The 24580-nt window shown below is 34.5% G+C and overlaps 1 protein-coding gene across 1 annotated transcript in view; it reads left to right on the forward strand.

Moving 5' to 3' along the window:
- The window catches only part of LOC145327024 (serine/threonine-protein kinase NIM1-like), a 106366-nt gene that overhangs the window by 78798 nt on the left and 2988 nt on the right, over nucleotides 1-24580 (forward strand). Inside the window, exon 17 of the mRNA XM_080170508.1 lies at nucleotides 24345-24400. Within this exon, the coding sequence (XP_080026634.1) occupies nucleotides 24345-24400 (56 nt within the window). The remainder of the gene's footprint in view (nucleotides 1-24344; nucleotides 24401-24580) is intronic.

The following is a 24580-nucleotide window of genomic DNA, read 5'->3' on the forward strand; positions in this document are numbered from 1 at the left end:
ATTAGATATTGATTTATTTGAGTGCCAAATGAAAGTCATCAAGAAAATGTTTTCTAGTATGGCCTTGAAAACAATTGATATCTGCTGGATTAGAACCGGTTCTCAGCTGTACTGAAAACTAATCTATAGCATTGCAGTCAATTTTTCTCGAATATTTTAATACAAATCGTAAAATTGATACCAGTTTTGTTATATCGGGCCTTCGGTCTTATTGTGATAATTTTTCTTTACAATATCCGCAGAAAGCTGTCTATAATACGATTGGATAAATAAGCAATACATCAATATAAATTTATCATTATATTCTTAGCAACAAATTTTGTGGTAAACATTCAAATGGAGAAATATGAATTTTCAGTATTTCATTTTAAAGGTAGAAAAAAATTAACGTTCATAGAATTTTAATATAATGCTATATGTATAAAAATTACTATTTACTTAAATCTATGCCTGTTATGTTTTATTATTTCAAACACGCCAATAAACTTAAATCTAAAATCTTGCCGACTGAATGTTATCTTAGTGTTGTCCGTTTGCACGGCCTATTTAAAAGGTGGACTTCAATCTTAAGCAGTCTTTGGACAATTTAAAAGCTGAGACATTAATTTTAAAAAGATTTACCTGCTTTTATCTAGCCTCACATTTTTTTTAGGAGTGCTGCTACTTTATAGTTTAACTATAGTGGCTACGCCCCTTTTAGGCCTCTAGAGGTACTTGAGGAGAGGGGAGTTGAATTAGATAACCATATTTTTTATTAAAAAAGACAAAAACTAATTTTTGGGGGGTGAATTTTTGAAATTTTAGTTTAAGAAAAGTTATAAAAAAAATTTAGGGTTAGGGGTAATTTTTACTTGGGGCGATTTCTCGTGGGAGGGTTTTGGCATCTTCCCCTTAAAATAGTTAAAAAAGACAGAAAAACAGACAGACAAACATCCTTTTACTTAATTGTAAGGATTTACAATGGAACTGCTAAACAAATGCACCATTGAGAGTCTAAGGTTGGAAAAAAATATTTAATAAAAATTAAAAAGAATTTACTTCAAACATGTTTTATATCATTTGTTTTGGATAAGTTGACTTTTAATAACTTCAAACTTTGTCAAGTAGCCTAGAGCCTGCTCTGGTCTAATGCTAAGCCTCCCTTAGATTTATTCACCGATTAGTTCAGAAATTCTGAAGATCTTATTAAACATACAGATATATCTAATTGATTATTTGGGAATCTTCGATCGTCTTGTAGATTTTAGACTTTGCGTGTTTCCTGAAACAGTTAGGTACAATTTAGGAAGCGTAGCAGTTCTATAAGCTCAACCCACACAGGTTCGAGTATTGTATTAATTGTTACGTGATATAGATTTACAATAGGCATATATAAAATAGGAAAGTGTTTGTATATAACTTTGGGGACCAGTGAGAAAGTCATAAAAAATATGAAAAACAAAACTGACAAATATTTTAGTTTTAACTTTAAGAAAAGTTTATAATGCCATTGTAATTTTAATCTGAAATACATCAAGTGAAAAAATACCCGAATTAAAAAAAAATATTCTACAGCTGCAAATATTGCTGACGATAGTAGGTTAGATCAAAATATAAATACAGCTTTCTTGATTTTAGAAGCTATGAATCTGACAGCAAAATAACAAATTGCAACCGTTGTTGTGACGTGCCAATAAACAATACCGAGCTGCTCCCTTAAATCTTAAAATGAGCGGCTTCAGACTCTAAGGCCTTCTCAAAAGTGCTCCCTCTATTGATGTTTGAAAAATACACCACTTTGAAAAATATTTGACCCTGTCAATGGATTTAGAATACGTGGATATTGTGCGAGATTCTCGTATACCCTGATAAAATGTTTCTTCCAGCTGGCTAGTATAATAACCCACCTCCCTATAACTTTACCCCATCTCTTCTCCCGACCATGGAGGAACTATATATGAGGACTATTTCGGCATAATTCTCCTATTCTATATGTATTCCCCTGTCTTGATTGCTGTAAGGTTATATTTGGATGGATAAATCCTTTTTTTCTTGTTTACATAACTGATTTACAAGTTGGTTTTAGTTGGAGGATCAGATATTTTTATAAACAATATCCAGAGATAAATAAGTAGAAAGAAACTCACCCCCATTCCTATTATTCACACTATTTTTGCAAAATCCCAACCTTGCTCCTATATCTAGTAATTTTGACATAGAACATTTTTTGACAAAAATGTAAAATTCTTCTAGCCCTGTTGGTTAAATTATTGCTTATTTCATATTCAATCAAATATATAAATTTCAAGAAATATGATTTTTGTTTTTTCGAGAAAAATAATAACCCAAAACTGACCTTTTAACCTTTACTTTTCTTACATACTGTAAAATTTGAGTTTATTTAAAATGGCTCGGCTGCCGCTGTAGAAGCCTTATTTTGAAGAGATAACCCTTCAATAATTTTGCTGAATTACTGAATTACCAATGGCAGGCAAGTATACATTTTAATAGACCAATACTAGGCTAATACACAGACTGAATTACCAATGGCAGGCAAGTATACATTTTAATTGACCAAAAGTAGGCCAGTATGACGTCATTTTTTAAAGGCACAAAAGAAAACCTTCTTTTTTTCTCGATAAATTGAAATAAGGGAACGGGGTAGTTTTTTTGTTTTTTTTTTGTCTTGCCCCTGCGAGATGTGGCCTAACCCTGCGGGATACTAAATAATTTAACCTAGCCTGTCATAAAGTAAGAAACAACCCTTTCCCTATTTTTAATTTATCTATTTAGGGGAGTTACAGTGCATGATTGAAATTAAAAGATTTTCATTTTAGAACTTTTAAAAAGAGTATGCTCTGCGCATAGTAAAAATCTTTTTTTGCCCTTTGTGGAAATTTTTGTGAAATAGCCATTAGTATTTCAGCCCAATTTAAGGTCAGAAAACAAAATATTAGAAAAGCGAATATCATCGCGTCGCCTCAGGGCACTAAATTTATTTAGAATCTGCTGATGCAGGGCAAAGGGATAGGTAAGGTACACGTTTTACTTATATGATACCATTGTTTTTAATTAGTTTATTTTCCAAAATGCAAGGAAAAAAGAAATTATTAAAACCAAATACTAATTTTATGTAGAAGACCTTTTTTTGGTGGTTATTTGACCTAACATCTTTAAAACTTGCGTACAATCTCAATCTACAAGTTGTCTATCATCAATTGGGTTAGTTAAGTAAAAATAATGCTACAGACTAATAGGAAGTGTAGATTTGCTACTAAACCAAAAACTAGAAATGTACAAATTCCCTTATCCAAGGCGCATAAAGAATTGCAGTAAATCCAGTTACGTTGCGAAAATTGAATTTAATGGGCCTAAAAAGTTGCAAGTTGCAATTTTGTGTATAATCGTTGCAGGTGTGTATTTATTTCTGCACATGTGTCACATTTTCAATTCATCAGAACCGCTAATTATTACAATATGCTCAAGCCATGAAACACCCAATCTAACTTTTAAATTCTATTCGAAAGAGATTCACACTTAACTTTACTAAAAATGGCATAAATTCTTAATAATAAATCATTCAATAATTGAATTAATATTGCTAGAATAACGTACAATTATTTTCTTCTCGTTCGACAAAATATTCTGTTTCACATATTCGTTCTTGTCTTTGTCCTAATATATTATTTCTTTAAATAATTGCTAATTTGTGCTTTTGTTTTTTTGGTGCCTAAAAATCTTATCTATAGAAATCTATACGTCTAAAACAAAAAGTATAACAGCAATTGTGTTTAACTTTAATCTAGTTTTCATCGTAAATTTTCCATTTAACTTCAGAAAAAAATTATCTCTCATTTAAGTTAAAACCAACCGTTGCTTGGATTCTAAATACAACTTCATTGCAGAAAAGTTTCGCTTTAAAAGGCAAAGTGAGGTCCTTAAGAAATAATAAATTGAGTTGTGTAAAAAGATAAAAAAGCCATAATAAAAACTGTCACAAAATGTTGTATCATTATGGGCGCTTGCAAAGAATTAATTTCATGATTTATATTTCTTGCTAAATCTACTTTTGTACTTTCTTTGTCCAAACTTTTCAACCAATGATTTTAAATATTTTCCTAAAGAATTTCCTTAAAAATGGGTGACCTTTCTCGTAATATTTTCAATTAATCTTTATGACTCTTCCATTTGGAATTTGGATGATTTTTTTAGCTTCAATTATTGTACCCTTATCCACGGGTAAAAAAAATAAGCAAAGAATTAAATCATAGACACTGTACTAATATTGAAAATTATACTGTGGCTATTGTACTGTAAGTAGTACACAAGTATATTTATCTTAAAAAATAGACACTTGTCTAAAACAACAAAAAAGGGATTAATTTCTTTTCTTTTTCGTGGACAATGGCTTTAAATTTATGTGTTTTCAGCACCGTCAAAACTGGTTTTTATCCAGTTTCCAATTTTTTAAAAAGAAAATGGCTGAGAAAGCATGTTTATATGCCCCCCCCCCCTCTCCCCATCCCTGCTAAGTACCAGAATATACTGATTTTGTTCTGTATTCCAATCTATTACAGTTTTAGACAACTTTTATTTCATTGCTGTAATACATATGGAAAACAAGGATGACAACATCCATAAAAGCGAAGCACTGAAACGGTAGGACAAACGGACATTAACACTTGTATAGTGTCTAAACTGAATAATCAGAATATAAAAGTATAAGAGTCGAAGCAAAATTGTAAGTAAATTTGTTGAAAAACTGCTTGATACAGGATAACGTTTATGGACATACTTACATTTTTAGGACTTGATTATAGAGTTGCTTTGCTTATAATGTTGTTCTTTGTTGTCCCAGGAATCAATATACCAAAAATCAGATCAAAAGGATAATTAGATAACATAAAAATTTGCTGTTAAAAAAGTAGAAAAATCAACATGTTTAAAATGGACATACGGACATTCTGGTAATGATTATAGAGTTGATACGCTTTCTAAATCGTACCTAACTACTACAGGAATCATCGTGCAAAGTTTGAAATCGATAGGACAATTGTAACATGCCTAAATTAATGAATAAAAGCTACCTATCTCGGACGGACGGACCGACCTTAATTATAGAAAAGCTTCGCTTTTAAAAATTAAAATGTGCTTTATGTCAAAAATAAAAAATATTTTTTTTCCATTTAAAATTAACTTTTAAATATTGAAGCTGAGAAAAATTGTATCTTTGTACAATGTAGTACAAGTACACCCTTACCCTGTTTTATTTCTGATTATGCCCTCATCACTTGAGCAGAGAACCAGAAAATATAAAATTTCAAGCTGTACTTTTATTCTATAATTTTATCAGTTCAGCCTAGACGATTAGGTAAACTTTGTTGGTTTTCCCATTAATATCTTATCCATACACGTACAGACAACAAATTTGTAGAAAAGCTTTGCTTTTTAAAAATATTTACTTTTTAGTATTGGTAGTATTAAACATATTTTGGGTAGAGATAAAACCAACAGTACAAAATTATCCAGATAGGAAATTACTGAAAGTTTATCTTGTGCAGACCAATACTCATCCAGGGCCCATCCAGCCTACCAACTTGCAACTTTTACAGTACAACCACCAAGGATTCGTTACATTTAGTCTGGAAAATAATCATAATTTTTTCAATATCTGTTAATTTCAACTTTTAGAGGGCATTTGGATGTTTGGAAGAATTGATGATATTACCTGTCCAAAGCAGACAATATTTTTTTTTATAAAACAAAGTATTCAACTTATAATAATGTTATCTTAAACTTTTCAATGATGGCATTAAGAACCCCCCCCCCTTCCGCAATGCAAGTTCTTCTGTTACATGTATGTTCCATAGTACATTTATTGTCTTCTCTCCTTTTTGTGCTTAGACTTTTCATTTTCGACCATAAAGCAAAGCATTTTTATACACAATTTTATGACTCAAAGGATTTATCTATCAAGTTCCATTTGCATCAGTTATAAAAGGCTACAAAAATTCGAAAACAATTCAAAGATTTCTACATTGAATTATTATCTGTTTTATATAAAAATTCCGCAAAAATGCTAAATTTCTTACCTCAAACAATAAGAATTCTGTATCATTTTTAAACGGATGAAATTTTTGTAGTCAAGAGTTACATAAGGATTTGAATTATGCAATGTTTTTGCACGACAGAAAAATCTAAATTCTATTTCTTGTAAGTTTAAAAAAAAAGTTTTAAAGAAAGCTATCGAAAACGCAGAGAGGAAGATCTTATAATATTTTGTTGATTTCAATAGTAGAGACATGTCTTGGCCAAAAACGGCCGCAATTAACTACTTTGAACTGTTGGGACTTAATCAGTTTTTGGTTGTCGGTTGTTTTTTGGTGGAAAGATCTACCAATATGTAGTCTATGTGTAGTTGTATTAGATCTCTTAGTGGTGTAACCGTTCTCTAGAGAGTATCCAGGTTTTCAAATAGATCTTAACAAGTAAATTACAAACTGAATGAAATTTGGTACAGGAGATTTTCACTAAAAATTTTAGCTGTCTATTCTTATTAACAGCCAAGAAAATCACGTTTCCACAATAGTTTTACGGACAAAGTTAGTTATAGAGTAGCTTAGATACTAAAAATGACATTGATAGAACAATGATTGATGAACTGTCACTGTCTGTCCTGTCATTCTCTCTGAGCCGGTGCTGGCTCCCCATCTCTGGATAAGAGGCCCAGCCCGCATGGATGGAGGTTTTCAACAGAAAATATCCAGACGTGGGGCGGACAATGATTTTCAAATTTTGGTCCCCGCATACAACACTTCCAGCCACATTATATTATACGCCTCCTTGGCAACTCTTTTAATTCAGGGATAAAGGATACAGAAAATTATTAATTAAATCTACATCAGTTTTTCTCATCAAGTATTTAGAAAAATCGGTTTGTACATTCGTATATTGATAATAGCATTGGTCTTTATTAAGTATTCATATTTTAGGAATTAAATCGGATATTATACCGGACTAAAAATAATCACATAAGACAGTTAACAAGTAGAGTAATTTGTAAACTATGCATAAAAGTATCAGTACCTATAAAAAAAAAGTCTGCTGTTGGATGTTGTTATTCTTGCTCTTGATAATAATATGAAAAAAATTCTGTAGTGATTTCCCTCAAATTGCCTGCTGATCACTGAAATTTGTTGAAACTATTGGGGGGAGGATTGTTTTCCTATGCCTAACCCCAGCGGGGGAATTTAACCTAACTTAATCTTTCAAAATAAAGGAGGGGAGGGTGGTGGGTTCTATGCTCAACAAGTCAATTTTAGGGAATCTAGTTAATTTTTTTTTATTATTGTTAACCTTATTTAGATCTTTATATCTCTCTCTTTTTCCAGAATTAGTTTTCAGACTTCTAAACTTTTGTGAAAGTTGTACTTTTGTGTCCTTATCCAAGGTACACTGTTTTAAGTGTTGATTTTCTTTCAAAACAAATAGTACAAAAAAGATTTAATTTTTTTGTGTGTCGAAATTTTAAATCGGTGCATTGAAATATATCTTAACAGGAAAATAAAAAAAGCAGTTTACAAATTACTGGAAGAACAAAATAAAAAATGTAGAAAAAGTTTATTTTGTTTATATATTGAATGTAAATGTTCGATCGTTTGCACAGAAAACGTAGCTGCAATTTCTTGTTATATAAAGTAGTAATGTTTTTTTTGTCTGTAGCCTAACATTCTCATAGATCTCATGATTGATGTTTTTGTAGTGTTTTAGGCAATTTTTCTGCCCATACCTTCCTTTTCGAATGCTAGGAGCGCAGCCGCTAGCGTGCTATAAATTATCAGAAATATATATATATATTATATACATATTCATGTTTATCTAATTCTGAATTATTAGGTATTTTTTTTACAATTTGCTTTATATTGTCCTTTCCTTATATAAAAGTAACGAGATGTTTGTCTGTCTGAAGCAAAGGATCTCATTAACCACTGAATGGATTGCTGTTTCTCTACAGTAATGCCTCTTACTGGTCCAGGGAAGGTTTATAACTTAATTAGTAGGGCACCTTCCCACACCCAAAAAGAAATCGACACTGGACCCCCCCCCCCCTCCAAAAAAACCCGAACATACTCTAGATATTATACACCAATATGAAGCAAAATAACTTTCTATTTCAGTTATTTAGCTATTTTTCGCATTTCAATCAGCTAAAAAAGAATTACATACGTTTTTACAGAATTTTTGTTGCGAAATGTTCCACCTTGTCTTTTGTTGCAATAAAAAAACGCAAGGTGACTAAATAATTTAGCATAAAAGAATAAAGTTAATAGCAAGGACGTCAAACTTCATAATAGTTTAACGTGTGAAATTAGGAACATATACATCAATATAATTGACAATAAAAACCAATTTCTGTGTAATTGGTTCAATTTTTTAAAATTTTTATTAGTGATGATTTTATATAAGTATTCGTGTTTGTCTGTCGGTTTCTCGATAGCGTAGGGTTTTCCAATCACTAGATAAATAAAAGTTATTTATCGCATAGTGTTATTTGGAGCCTTCCGCGGATATTAAAATTAACAAGGATGACAACATCCATAAAAGCGAAGCTCTGAAACGATATGACAGACGAACATTAACTTTTGTTGAGTGTCAGAACTGAATATACAAAATATGAAATTAAAAGATTTGACAAAATTATACGTAAATTTGTTGCAAAACTTCTTTAATACAGAATTCTGTTTAAGGACATACTGACATTTTTAATACTTGATTATAGAGATGCTTCGCTCATAATATTGTACCTTATTGTAATATGAATCAGTAATCAAAAAATTAGATCGATCGGATGATTTTATCACATAAAAAATTGTTATTAAAAAAGTACAAAAATGAACATGTTTAAAATGGACGTACGGACATTCTGGTAACGATTATAGAGTTGCTACGCTTTCTAAGTCGTACCTAACTACTACAGGAATCACCATGCAAAGTTTGAAATCGATAGGACAATTCTAACATGCCTAAATTAACGAATAAAAGCTAACTATCTCGGACGGACGGACGGACGTACGGACCGACCCTAATTATAGAAAAGCTTCGCTTTTAAAAATTATAAGATTAAAACCAGAGGTGAATTCTTAAAAAACTTTTGCCCCACTAAAATCAGTGAGGCAAATAAAAAAATTTGAGGGGATAATTTTGCCTCACTAAAATTTTAGTGAGGAAAACTGATTTTAGTGGGGCAAAAGTTTTTTTTAAGAATTCACCCCTGGTTTGAAAAAAATATTGCACTTAAGGAGATTGTTGTTATTATAGCATTTTTACGTATTTAGTAAAACACTACCAAACTCAAGAATACACAAGAGACATAAGAATTGAAATAATTAATTTTTTTGCTTTTGTATACTAGGTTAAATCAGGGGGTGTAAATATATGTATACATTATTTACATATACCTTTATCAGTGGAAATCTGCACTAAGAAGCCCCTATAAAGAATTAAGCGATGATATAGACGATTTTATATAGACACTAGACAGCCATATCAAAATTTGTATATTTTATTCCCTCTTGTTAAATGCAGTTTTTAAAAGCGAAGCTTTTCTATAATTAGGGTCGGTCCGTCCGTCCGTCCGTACGTTCGTCCGAGATAGTTAGCTTTTATTAGTTAATTTAGGCATTGTTAAATTGTCCTATCGATTTCAAACTTTGCATGGTGATTCCTATAGTAGTTAGGTACGACTTAGAAAGCGTAGCAACTCTATAATCGTTACAAGAATGTCCGTACGTCCATTTTAAACATGTTGATTTTTGTACTTTTTTAATAACAATTTCTTATGTGATAAAATCATCCGATCGATCTGATTTTTGATTACTGATTCCTATTACAATAAGGTACAATATTATGAGCGAAGCATCTCTATAATCAAGTATTAAAAATGTCAGTATGTCCTTAAACAGAATTCTGTATTAAAGAAGTTTTGCAACAAATTTACGTATAATTTTGTCAAACCTTTTGTTTTCATATTTTGTATATTCAGTTCTGACACTCCACAAAAGTTAATGTTCGTCTGTCATATCGTTTCAGAGCTTCGCTTTTATGGATGTTGTCATCCTTGTTTCTTAAATATAAAGATTATTTGTAGGATATTTCGGTTAGATTTCCTAGAGTTTTATTCAATTATAAGCTGTTATAGCTCTCTTTAAAACTATCAAATCACTATCATAGAGATGTCTAATTTCAAATCTATTAAATGTCTTATTACGTAGAAATGCAAATTGCTTTGATATTTTATTCCGCTTTATTGTGTATAATTATGTAAGAGTGCCTAGATATCTATTTTAAATACCTTTTTAAGAGCGCTCTTATTAACTTTTACCATATTATGAATAGGTACCTAGATATTTATATAACTATACAATATTATAAGCTCTCTAATATAAAATCTTAACTCTGTGTCTAATTATGTAAGAGTACCCCCCAACCTTTAACTTTTGCAACATCAAGATGTAACAATTTAAACAGTATCTTCAAATTTCATCTTTACATTTTTTCGTCTACAATTACCTCACCTCTTTTTTTAAAAAGAATTTTTGCTGTTTTTTAGACAATTTTGAAAAGTTATAATTTTTATCACGAACAATATTTTCTACTACCATTATATTCCCTTACTCTGATTTAATGGTTTTAAAAAAGAGTCTATTCTAAAAAAATTTGCATTTTAAAATGATAAATTTTTAATTTTTTGCATCAAAGGCATTCTTTCAACAGCATTAATAACGTAATTGATATATTAAAAGCAGCAATTTACAGGATCTCTGCACTTTATGTAAGTAAAATCTTAAATGGAGAAATCAATCGGTTTAGTGATATCTTAACGAAAATTTTGTATTATGTAAAATCACCCTCCCCCCACTACTTTCTTACCTCCACTGCAGAAACAATTCATCTTTTGATTTAATAAACAAACAGTATATAATTTTTACTTATTAAAGCATCATGTTCTTTTAATTATAAACTAACTAAAGATTTGAATTAACAATAAAACACTTTGTATTGGACTTATCAAATAAAAAAAAACATGTTTAATTAAACTGTGTTGATCACTCTATGTTCATTATATAATAGGACTCACAACCCCCCGAAAATTTCTGTGCACATGCTTTAGTCAAAATGAAGTTGATGGGAAAATGATTTAAGAATGTGAACACGAACAGTCCTCTGTATGTCTCTCTTGCCTTTTATATTCCAGAAAAGAATTCGCCACTTATCATGAGAGAGGGAAGTTTATTCCAAATGAAAAATTATTCTTTTGTGTACGGATTTATAAGTATACTTATAGAACAGGTAAATTTGCGATCGAAAAGCAAATTTTTTTATTACAACCCCTTAAATTCTTATGTGTATCTGGGCGGTGAACAACCTTGTGAACGTGGGTTTATCCACCCCACTGGCAAAATGTCGCCTTTCTCCATGACTCTAATGGGGGGTTTTCGATGCTCAACTAGGTATTTTTTTGTAAATGCTCGAAATACGAAGCTAGTAAAAGTGGCTGACTCAGATTATGACGTCAAAAAAAATTAACCAATGAGAGGCCAGTATACTTTGTAATTGACCAATGGTAAAATTTATAGTGTCCTCTCATTGGTTAATTTTTTTGAGTCATAATCTGAGTCAGCCACTTTTACTAGCTTTCCGAAATACAACGGAAAGGATTTTAAATTGAATCTTTTTCGTTTCTAGGTCCATTTAAGCTAGGGAGGAAACTTTATATTTCTGAATCATTAACTGTTTTTACCTTTAATTATAATAGAAGAGTTTTAGGTTATTTTTTTGCTCTTTTTGCCTTCACAATCATTCTAAAAATCCTTTATCCCTAGCCTCGCAATTATCTCTTTACTTTTGCATTTTTGCAAGCACAAATATTTGGATTTTCTTTCAAGAATCTAAAAAATTGAAATTTGTGAGACTTTTGTGTTGCGCGTGTCAGGGGAAATATTTCACAACAAGGATGACAGCATGTATACAAGCCAAGCTCTAAAATGAGTCAGTAGGACAAACACACATCCACACTTGTAGAGTGTCCGAACCAAATAAGCAATATATTGATCTATGAGTAATCGTAATTAAATTTGTTGCAAAAACATTTTTCTTTTGACTATTACATGAGGCATCATTTTGAAATCGATAGGACAATCATATCATGCCTAAATTAGTGATAAGATTAAACGGACATACGGACCCAAGAACAGACCCTAATAATAGAAAAAGCTTCGCTTATAAAAATATAATTTTTAATTTTATTAGCAAATCCTCCGAGGAGGTATTTCTTATATAATTGGCCATTTTAGACAATTACACTCAACATTTATATTAAATCATGAAAAAATGTTTAAAAGAATAGTTAAGATTGTAACCAAGGCTCTAAGAGGATGGGGGGAAGGGGTGTATATCCTCCCTCCCCCTCCACCAAACAAATCCTTTGGAAACCCTATTTCATCCCCACCGCCTAAAAAAAGCTCGGACGTCCTTTTTGGCAACAGTATATAAATTAAACTTTGATATATAAGAATCATAATATCTTACCGTGTAATGGATAAATGATATACGTGAATTTATTGACAGGGGGATATCTGTCGACAATTTAGTTTGCTAATATGGACCTCATTTATTGGTTAGTATGTTCATCCAGTAGGAGAGGAGGGGATAGGTAAAGGAGGAGTATGATACTATCTTAGTTTATTGGTGGCTTTTGAAATTTTACTGTAATCTTAAATATATCTAAATTTTCTCTCTTCATGGTTGCTTTTGATTTTTAAGATTTTTTCTTGTTAATGTTCTCCACTGATATAATGTTCTTGCTTAAATCTCACGTAAAAAATTTCAATTTAGCAGTTAAACCCTTATTAACACTGATTATGAATCTGGTATCCTATTTTCTTCTCAATTAGCTACCATTATGGTATTTTCAAGTAAAGGATAAAAAAAGAGAAAAAAGATACATTAAGATTACATAAGTGTCTTAACCTCTTTTCGAGGAAGCTTTGTGTTTATCAAGTTCGAAATTAAATTCCTTATCATTAACCTAGAATTAAGCGCAAATGTCGTCTTTTTTGACTTTCCCTTCATAAAGTGACGCAGCATGGATTGTTTATATGCGCCCACGTTTTTCACTTTTGAATGAGATATGAGAGTGTGAAGATTTCGGAGAACAAAATTGGGCCTATCATTGGTCTCATAGTGTGTGAACGACCCTAGTATACCAGGGATTTGAAACCATAAGAGCTTCAGGTAGAATTTGTTAATTTTATTAAGAAGTATGGTGTATAGGACGATTATATGTAGTTTTAAAAAGGCTTTAGCCAGCTAAGCATGAAACTTAATTATGATTAATATATGTTTTAGTAATTTTTATGTGCCTTATTGTTGCATTTAACAATGATTTATTAAACCAAATAATTTTCCTTTAAAGCCAAAGTTTCCAAAGATTTTTTACCGTAGAGAAAAATGATTTTAAAAAGCAAATAAGATTACGTGGTTATAAATAACTGGAATTATGAACTAATTGATATTGTAATTTCAGGTCTTTGAAATAATTTCATCAATAAATCTATATTCAAACCTGCTGTTGAATCTTGATGGTTCCTGGTATTGGGGGTTTGTATGTTCGCCAACTGATCTCGTGAACTTCCCGCTAATTCGGAAGTCAAGCTCAACCAAAGTGTCATGGTTGAGACAATTTCAAAGTATCTGATGAATAGGCGTTAGCATTCATCAAGAGATCAATAGCATCCAGTGAATTATTGATGCAATAAACTGTGACAATTTTTCTGTGAAATAAGTACCTAGTGAATCAATATGCCACTAACCAAAAAGCAGAAAATTGAGCGAGCTATCGCTATTGGCAGTGAAAGGCTAGAAGTTTTTGATGAACAGTTAAAAGTGTTTTATGACAATCTAAAAGCCTGCCAAAGTTTTAGTTCATGTGAAAATGTGACTGTAAAATCAATTCGTGACATTTTTAGTGAGGTCAAGGACCAATCTGACCTAATAAAAAGTCTAAAACCTGCCGTGGAGACTAGTGAGCTGCGCGAGTTCAAGCGTGATTTGGATGAAGCTAGTGAGCAGAAAACTGTTGCAGATAAAGTTTATGCGTCGTTGGAGCAGTGTACAAAAATTCTGTACTGGCTTGACAATGATTCAGATGACGCGAGGTCAAGCACTGTCGCCAGGAACCTTGACGTCATTGAGAAGGTGAAGATGGACATGGGAGTGCTTAAAATTTCCGTGGAGTTGCGCCAAGAAGTACGTGATATGTACCGAAGGCTTAGAGAGATGGAACGTCGTTCATCTAATCTGGATGAGAGTGGGACACCTGCCATGCTCTCCAGAAGTATGTCTGCTGTGGATATTCGGAGTTCCAACCCGCAGTATGGGCGCTGGGACAACAGTTTGTTGCCGTCGTTCGACGGTACTGACACGGATTACCCAAACTTTAAACAGGTCTTTAAAGATCTATGTTCTGGTTATGGATTTGCTGACCAGAGGTTAAGTCTGATGTTGTGTATGGAGAAGGTGATAACCAACCCGGAACTATGCAAGCAAGTGTCAGCGATTAGAGATCATAATGAACAATGGGCGTTTCTTGATCAGATGTTTTTATCAAACACTCGCCGGTTCATGAGGATTTTAACCAAGTTGAACAAGATGAAACCTGTGGATAAACCTGTGGACGTGGTTAGCGCAATTGCTACCTTCAAGAGCATGATGCAGGAGGTAGAAGCCATCGTTGGTTCTGCAGCTAAGGATTACAACCACCTGACTCTTATTCATATTTTTAAAGACAAGTGCCCTGAAAATTTGAGAGACAAAATTATGATGGAGCTAGGTAGCATGAACCAACCAAACATCCCGAAGATTGTAGAACTGCTGGAGAGGACCAGGGGTGCCATGTTGGCCGGTGATATGTCCTATGACAGTGGCGCCGGCAAGAGAAATCGTGACAGAGCTGCCGCCGCGCAAGTATCTGGCCGCAGCGACAATAAGAATGGTAAGGCTGGAAAGGACAAGGCTTCCAAGTGGAACAGTACATGTCCTGTGGAGAGCTGCAAGGAGAAACACCCGATTTTCCGTTGCCTCACGTTTAAGAAGATGGATGTGGTTGACCGAAAGAAAGTTGTCCAGCAGAAGAAATTATGTGAACTTTGCCTATGTGACGGCCATACTGCTGACAAATGTAATAAATCGGATAAGCTTGGTGTTTGTGGTACCAATAATTGCGACAGATACCATTCCAGGTTACTCCATGAGGCTAGTGCTGGTGTGAATACAGTTTACAAGTCAAGTTCTGCACCCAGCCCCTGTACCTTCTTACTTCAGTTAGTTCCTGTTGTAGCACCTGGCGGCGGCACCTGCCACGCCACGGTAATGTTTGACTCCGGGGCAAATTTGCCACTTGTGTCTGAGAAGTTATCCAACAAGTTGAAGCTGAAATCTACCGGCAGATATACAACTATTTCTGTAGCTGATGGCAGTGAGTCTTCCTGCCGCAATGTTGTGTTTTATCTGAAGGATAGGGACGGCAATTTGAGGGAGTTTGAGGCAGCTGTCATGCCTACCCTCGGCGGGGCCAACGAGATGCGCTCGGTCCACCCCGAAACTGCCGCCGAGATATTTAAAATGCCGCCAGAAAGGTTTACATATATTAGTGGAGGCTTAGATATCATCATTGGAAATACACATCCTGACGTGTTTCCTTCAACCTACCAGAAAGTGGGCCAGTCTATGTTGTGGCGAACCATTTTTGGTAGTGGTTTTATCTGTACGAGTGCTGATGGTGGAGCTGGAGATCAAAAGTCGGCTTATAAGGCTGTCAGTGTCAGTGGAGGCACTTTGCCAGACTTTCTGACGTCTGAATCGTTTGGCGTACAGCCGCAGGCACTTTGTCCAGGATGTACTGCTTGTCAAGAGTGCAAGGCTATGGCCGACGGCACTACCTGGGACCAGCGTGAGAGGCAGAGGATAATTGAGGCAGGTTTAACCCTAGACTTGCAGTCCAACAAGTGGACAGGTCAATATGCTTATATTGAAGATCCTCACACTTTACCCTACAATGAGAGTTTAGCCCGCAAAATTGCTGAAAAGGATCGTGCCAGAATGGTCAAGGAAGGTACCTATGGAATGTATGTGGAGGTATTCAACGACGCCATAAGAAGAGGCGTTTTTCAAAAAGCCACGCCTGAAGAATTGCAGTATGAAGGACCTAAGTCTTGTTCATCAATAGTGGTTGCTTTCAAGGAGGATTCAAGTTCCACACCCATGCGATTGTGTGCAAATAGTTCTCTGACGTTCAAGGGTACCAGTTTTAATAACATAATGCTGGGAGGCCCGCCGCCGATGCAGAAGATTTTTTATCATTTGATGCTTTTCCGCGGTTACAAGGTTGGTATAACCGCGGATATCTCCAAGTTTTATAACTCCATCCTGGCCACAGAGTTCGACAGCCAGATGAAGAGAGTTTTATTTTCCCCGACGCCAGATGGTCCACTTGAAATTTACCTGACCAAAGTTGTAAATTTCGGCGAGTTAGCTGCGGGAAATTTGGCAGTTACAGCCCTGAAGTTGACGTCCCGCCTGTTCGGCGGAAAGAGTGAAGCAGAGGTCAAGGAGATGTATGGAGAGGGACAAATAAACGGTAGTGAAATTGTTGCCAAACCTGAATTATGGAAGGAGCCACAAATACCTACCTACCCTGATGAGGAATTCAAGTTACCTCAGATTCCAGTTGCAGTCAAGCTTGAGAAGCACAGCTTCATAGATGACGTTATTTCGGGAGCAGGATCGAAGCCAGAAGCCAAGGAGATGATGAAAGAGGCCGACAGGATTATCGGCAAAGGTAGTTTTTCCTTCAAACAAGTCATTTATTCTGGAGATGATTGCCAGCCTACCAAGGTTCTCGGGCTGATATGGAAGCCAGCCACCGATGTGTTGTCCATCGCCACAAGAGTCAACCAAGATGGTAAAGTCAAGGGAAGGAAGGTGAAAGAGGATGCTGATTTGTACAACCTCCAGGACGCCTTGGACGAGAATCTGACAAAGAAGATGGTCCACAGGTTCGCCGCCCAAACCTTCGACCCGATCGGGCTTTGCAGCCCTATTCTGTTGAGAATTAAACTTGTCCTGCGGAAAACATGTTTGCTGAATTTGGGCTGGCAAGATTTCATTCCAAAAAGTCTACGGGATGAACTTGTTCAGTCGCTGGAGGACAGAGCTGAGGTCGCTAAATTGGAGTTTGACCGTTGTGTGGTCCCGGATGAACCAACTGGCCTTCCATCCTTGATGATGTTTTCGGATGGGTCATCAGAGGCTTATGCATCTAATGCATATTTGAGGTGGCCAACTAGACAAGGATTTGAAACGTTTCTGCTAGCCACTAAGTCCAGAGTTGCGCCGGTCAAGTGTGAGTCAATTCCACGCCTTGAGTTGATGGGATGCCAAATGTCCACAAGGTTGGCAAAGTCTGTCAGAGATGCCCTGCCCTTTGATATTATCAGAGTGATGTACTTTACTGATTCATCGTGTGTTTTATCACAAATAGTTTCCAACAGTGCTATGCTGAACACATTTAATTCTCATCGTATTGGAGAAATTCAATCTGCAACCAACAAGGATGACTGGAGGTGGGTCCCGGGGACGCACAACGTTGCAGATTTGGGCACCAGAAGCACCTGCAAGGTATCAGATTTGGGACCAGGTTCCAGGTACAGATTGGGCCCAGAATGGTTGCGCCAGGATGAAAGTGCGTGGCCGGTGAAAACTGCCGAAGAAGTCAAGCAGGTTTTACCCCCAGAGGAGTTGAATACCAAAATGGTTAAGTTATGTTCAATGAAAGTTGCCGGAGAAGCCGCTGAAGATGTCTTTAGGTTTAAGCACAGGAGATCATTTGGACAGGCCAAACGTATTATGGCAGCTGTCCTGCAAGTTGCGAACACCTGGTTGAAGAAGCTAAAGAGCAGATAAGAAGGTAAGACTACAGCCGCTGGTAGTCATGTAGCAGCCGCAGATTCTGTGTACAAGCCGTCTTTGTACAATTTTATGGCGGCGGCGGAACTTTTCATTGTGTCACGAAGCCAAGAAGATGAGTGGATAAATGACGCTAAAGGCAATTATGCGTCATTAAATCCATTAGTGCATGAAGTATCATTGACCTGGCCTGTCGTTGGTCCCGGTGGAAATTATGTGACCAGGGAGATGAGGATTCTTAAAATGGTTGGTCGAGGACAGCCAGTCATTGACGCCATTACTGGCGGCCGTAAAATGATATTTGAAGACATGCCAGGTTTAATAATTTTGGAGCCTGGTAATTGGTTAGCTGCTGTTTTTATGAGAAAAGCGCATGTTGAGCTTCACTCTGGTGTCCGTGGAACTTTAGCTGAGAGCCGCCGTTGGTGCTGGATTGTGAAGGCAAGGAGGTTGGCCATCATGGAAGTGAAGAAATGTTGGCCCTGCAGTGTTGAGAGGGCTAAGGAATGTCGTGCTACCATGAAGGACGTGTTACCTGACAAGTTGGTCCCGAGCAGGCCTTTTGAAGCTGTGCAAGTCGACCTGATGGGTCCGCTGGTTACAAGGAGAGCTGCCGCCAAAACGAGGAGTCAGACAGCAACGAAGAAGGTGTGGGTGTTCGTGGTGGTCTGCAGGTTCTCAGGGGCGTTATGGTTAGATGCCTTGGAAAAGTATGATACCAGCAGTATCCTGTTGTCCCTGCGCAAGTTGGAAGCTGTTCATTGTCTGCCGAAGATCATAGTAAGCGACATGGGCACACAATTATCCGGTGCTCGCAAAGTTTTAGAGCAGAAGTTGGGCAGCCAGGTAGAGTTTTCTTGGTCTCAGATCCCGGCCCGAGCCCACCATTATATTGGGCAGGCTGAGAAAATGGTGGGATTAACCAAGAGATTGCTGTCCAAGAAGTTGGTGAATAGTTCTGTTAATTTCAACGAGCTCCTGGTGCTGTTGGCGGAGGTCAGCAAGTTGATGAATAGCAGACCATTGACGATAGAAGCTGCGAACGACGTGGAGAATTGGCGGCTGATCACCCCTGGCCAGCTGCTGGGAAATGTTGACCGCCAGCCGTTGTGCAATGTGGCGATGAAACCGGAGGACCAAATTTCCTCCAGGTTGAAGTTGTTGGAAGACTTGTCTGCCCAGTTTTGGACTGCCTACCGCCAGGAGATCCTACCGAAGATATTACGGATGTCCAAGTGGAAGGATGAGATGGCAGAGCCACTAGCTGACGGAGATATAGTTCTGGTTACGAGTACCAATCCCCTGATGAGATGTTTGAGGATGGGCCGAGTGACGAGAATTGAGGATGGGAGAAAGACTGCAAGAGTCTTGTTCAGACTGACAGATAAATCTCCCCTAGAAGAACATGCTGTATCAGTCAGGCAGTTGTTAAAAATTATGATTAATAATTGATTCTTATTTTATGGAAATTGAGATTTTTTTTAGTAAAAAGCCACATTTTTCATATGCCTATTTTTATGCCTAAAATAAGAATCAAATGAAATGCGATTAAATATTCTTCTATTTCATATGCTCAAATTTAATTTTATTGAGTTTAATTTCTTTTCAAAAGTACAATTCATTTTAAAACTTACCTGGAAAGTTTAACAAAAAGGAATAAATGTGTCGAGGTTGCGTGATTCGATATTTATTCTAAGAAAAAAATCAAGTATTTTTTTTAGCAGATATTTTTAAAAAAATTATATATGAATTTCAATCAAGTAAAACATTTTTATTCAGATCAAGGAATGATTGAAAATTCATATTTAAAGTCTCATTTTTTTACAAAGAAAAATTGGTATTTTTTTTCATAATTTCAATGAAAATTCTAACGAAGATATTATTATTTTGCTATTCTTTAAGTATTAAAAAGTTTTATTGTTGATTAAGATATTACAGTTCTTATTCATTAGGTTTGAAAAACTTTCTGCCCAAGGATTTGAAAAATTTTTTCTTACTACTCTTTTTGATGCTTAACAAATTTAGTTTTAAGTACCTATAAATCTTAATTTTCTTGTCTAAGATTTATTTCGTTTTATTTTTACCATTATTGTTTACATTTACATTTCAACCTGATTTCGTAGGTACTTATTGATTTATTAATAATGATTTATTACCTATTGATTATGAAATGATTATTATTTAGTATAGTTGTTATATTACAACATCATGATTAATAGGATTATCTATTTTAGGATTTGTGTATGTGATCTTGTGATTGTCATGTGCACGGAATGTTGTATGGTACAAACCAATCCCCATCCTTCTATCCTAAAATGTGAGGTATTATGAGTCCTAGTGAGGAGTATAATATTGTGTATGCATTTCACGGGGTTTCATTTAGTTAGGAGCAAAATTGTCACGTTTTCGGGATGTGGCCATTCTCATGTGATTATGGTGAGTTGAGTTTAGTGAGAAATGTTGCTAGTGCTCAGCGCAAAAAAACCTTGAATCTCGTTAAGGAAGTTAATTTGACTTTCAAACGGGGGGTGTGTCTTAACCTCTTTTCGAGGAAGCTTTGTGTTTATCAAGTTCGAAATTAAATTCCTTATCATTAACCTAGAATTAAGCGCAAATGTCGTCTTTTTTGACTTTCCCTTCATAAAGTGACGCAGCATGGATTGTTTATATGCGCCCACGTTTTTCACTTTTGAATGAGATATGAGAGTGTGAAGATTTCGGAGAACAAAATTGGGCCTATCATTGGTCTCATAGTGTGTGAACGACCCTAGTATACCAGGGATTTGAAACCATAAGAGCTTCAGGTAGAATTTGTTAATTTTATTAAGAAGTATGGTGTATAGGACGATTATATGTAGTTTTAAAAAGGCTTTAGCCAGCTAAGCATGAAACTTAATTATGATTAATATATGTTTTAGTAATTTTTATGTGCCTTATTGTTGCATTTAACAATGATTTATTAAACCAAATAATTTTCCTTTAAAGCCAAAGTTTCCAAAGATTTTTTACCGTAGAGAAAAATGATTTTAAAAAGCAAATAAGATTACGTGGTTATAAATAACTGGAATTATGAACTAATTGATATTGTAATTTCAGGTCTTTGAAATAATTTCATCAATAAATCTATATTCAAACCTGCTGTTGAATCTTGATGGTTCCTGGTATTGGGGGTTTGTATGTTCGCCAACTGATCTCGTGAACTTCCCGCTAATTCGGAAGTCAAGCTCAACCAAAGTGTCATGGTTGAGACAATAAGATTAGCTCTAGCTGGTGTCCAATTATTTCCGTATATGTTTTATGTTATATGGTCACAAGGCGATTCAAATTAGTCAAATATGCTAATAAGGGGAAGGAATGTAAGTAAGCATGCTGCATAAAGCAGCGGGGAAAGGACAACTTGTACGGTTCTTTTCGAGCACTGAACACACCCTTTATTCTAAAATAAATTCCCGATGCCTAACCCCTTCAAGAGTCCTTAACCCTGCGGGCCTTGCACTAACAATACACCCAGTACCTGATACAAAATAACCTATGATTACTTTAAATAAACCCTCCTCTTGTTTTCAATTTATTTTAAAATAGGGGGGGGGGGGATGGAGGGTTGTGCTCTACTAGGGTCTTTGAGGAAACCACCATATGTGTTATACTAATAATTTTAATATGTGATACATTTGGCGGAAGTGTTTGCCCTCCACTCTAGCTTGGTTCTCGTAATTTTGTTTTGTTTATTTAATTAGCTGGATACAGAGCTTAAGCTCAGCGATACAAGGAAAAGAAAAGAAAATCATAAATTGGCGGAATTTTTAAAAAAAATTTGTGAGTAATATTGAACTAGGAAAATGAAATATGAATCAATCCTACGTCGACCTTTCCAGATATTTAAATAGCATAAAAGACTAAAATTTATTCATTTTAATTTGAGGGTAATATTAATTTGTCAAATAAATGTAAAAACAAGCAATATTTTTTTGTGTATCCCCCCCCCCCCCCCCATCAACCCCTCTTTAACGTTCTTGGTAGTGATTAATTCTATTTTAGATTTGGCATTTTATTTTTTAATGTGCCTAGTTATCCTTTTCTTTTTTCCCTGATTTGTTCAGAGAAGAAAAAGAGTGAGGATCTTCACTTTCACTTTTCTTATAATTAGTTGCAACCATAGGGTGGAGTATGAGTAGAATTTTTATAAAAAAGAAGAGTTTTTTATTTAATTTTTTATAACAAATTAGTCTTTATGGTATTTTATTCTACATGTTTATTGGCTTAATTACATATAGCAAACTAGTTGCTTCGCCCCAATAGGGCGGGAATGCCAGTATAATAGTTTAAAACCATCCCAAGAAATTTACATTAATGCACAGTGTAGAATGTTCATCCCTTTTCCCTGATTGCAACATTGCTAGCATTGTAATTTCAATTTCATTTAGAGCAACAAAACAACTCTAATTTTCTTTTAACAAGGATGATAATAAAAATTAAAAATAACAGCGAGACTTAAAACAGGTGTACATAGACATTCAGGGGTGGGAGTTGAGGGGTGTTTACCCTCTTAAAAGGCTGAATATCCTTATTTTACCTCCTCAAAATTAAAAAAAAAATAAATCAGATTAACCCCCTCAAACTTTAAAACCCCTCATTTTACCCTCCTTAAAATCGAAATGATTGGACGTCCCTGCATGTGCAATATATACTAAATAATTATATTTTTAGAAGCGTAGCTTGTCTATATTTAGTTTCAGTCCGTCTCTCCGAAGGTGCATCCTTAGAGAATTACTTTGATCATTGAATTAGACATATTAGAATCAACCCATCAATTTTACATTTTTAGTTTCATTTTTGGAAAATGTAGGTATGTTCTTATTCTTAATTGTAATAGTAAATAGACATTCAAAGTAAATGAGATAAAAGGAATTGCAGAATTAGAAAAACGGGAAGATTCAGATGAAATATCACTGAAAACAAGCAATTACTCGGTGACAGATAATTAGTACTCCAAGAATAACGCAATTTTAAAAAGTACAAGGGCAAATAACATATAAAATACTTCTTCTAAAAGTTGAATTAATATTAATTTTAAAATATTTCTTTTTTGTAAATCTTAGTATAAAAACTTTTTTGCTGTTCGCCATAATAATGAAAATGATCATTTCGAAATTTAAATATTTAGAATTTAATATCCTATTATATAAAGTAGTAAGGTTTTTTTGTTGTCTAAATCTGAAGAATTCGATTACAGTTTTATAATTTAAACGAAGAAAAGTTTCGCTTCCAATTTGATAACTAGACAGTGTAAATTTATTGGAGTTAAACCTTTTTACAGCCCAACCAAAAAATTATTATATTTTTGCGGCTGTATTCACTTTTTATGGCTCTGTTACCTTTTTGGTTTTTAGTTCACCCTTTTGAACACGCAAAATGTTTTCTAAAATACTAAGAATTAGTAACTAAATAAAATGCCCAAACCTAACAAGGGCCTATTTAAAAAAAAAAAAACACACAGAGAATCTGCCCCTAGGGGCGTGGCTGCTAGTTATAGTATAAACAGAAACAAAATTAGGATAAGTTAAATTTATATTAACTGAGTGGAGAAAAGGGGAAGATTAAATATTTGTCTTTTATTAAAACAAGTAATTGTATATGAGCAAATATTCTAGAATCTTAAATGTTATGAATATAAGCTGTCCTAGTTTTTACAGAAGTGATAAAGTGTAACTCAATATGTTGTAAATTTGAATCTTTTAGTGGCTGAAACTAACCTGTAAATGTCTAAGATTATTGTCTAGCGTTGCGAGTAAAATTAAACAATAAATTAGAATATTTTTTTTGAGGGGGGAGGAATATTAACAGATTTTGGAAAGAAAACAGAAAAGATGGTTATTGTAAGGGTTTGGGCTTAATTCCTTTAACTTCATTACTTTGCTTTTTGTTTGTATACCTAGAAGAAGATTTTTTCAAAGTACAGATAATTAAATTAAGAAAAATTAAATAACTGAAATACTTCATTGGTGCATTCTATTTATGAATCTCTATTAGGAAAATGGGTTAGTTATATGTTTTGTGTATATTGGTATCTTTTAATCAATGATAAGTGGCCCTTTTTAGGAGCGAAGCTTCTCTAAAGTTAGAATTGTCTTACCCTCTGACTGTCAGTAAGCTAGGATTCAATCAAAACTTGGTCTTCGCGCCTGCTATTTAAGATAGATGGCTGTTTTTTTAGATACTTAAGATAAATGCCTGACAGTCTAAATAGTTTGCACTTAGCGAAAATAAAGCGAATTCTTTATTAACAGCAGAAAAAAAATTATGAAGATCTAAATTTCTGATTTTATTTATTTTTATTTTAGATCTGCATGAAGTTGTACTATCAGACGAAAATTCTGGAGCAAGTGGTGAAATCCAGGTAGCTGGTCAATTAAGAGCTTTCCATTTGTTTAAAAAAGTGATGTAGAGCAGAATTTTAAATTTGATGTATGATATTTAAAATTGACCCTCAAAGGGTAGACTGATTTATATAAACAATAATTTCTTTTTATTAGTCAGTTGAAAGATTTCATTTTGAAATACTTGGCATAATTATTTG

The sequence above is a fragment of the Acartia tonsa genome, chromosome 1 (assembly GCF_053477335.1).
Source record: "Acartia tonsa isolate MP-2025a chromosome 1, ASM5347733v1, whole genome shotgun sequence".
Classification (NCBI taxonomy): domain Eukaryota; kingdom Metazoa; phylum Arthropoda; class Copepoda; order Calanoida; family Acartiidae; genus Acartia; species Acartia tonsa.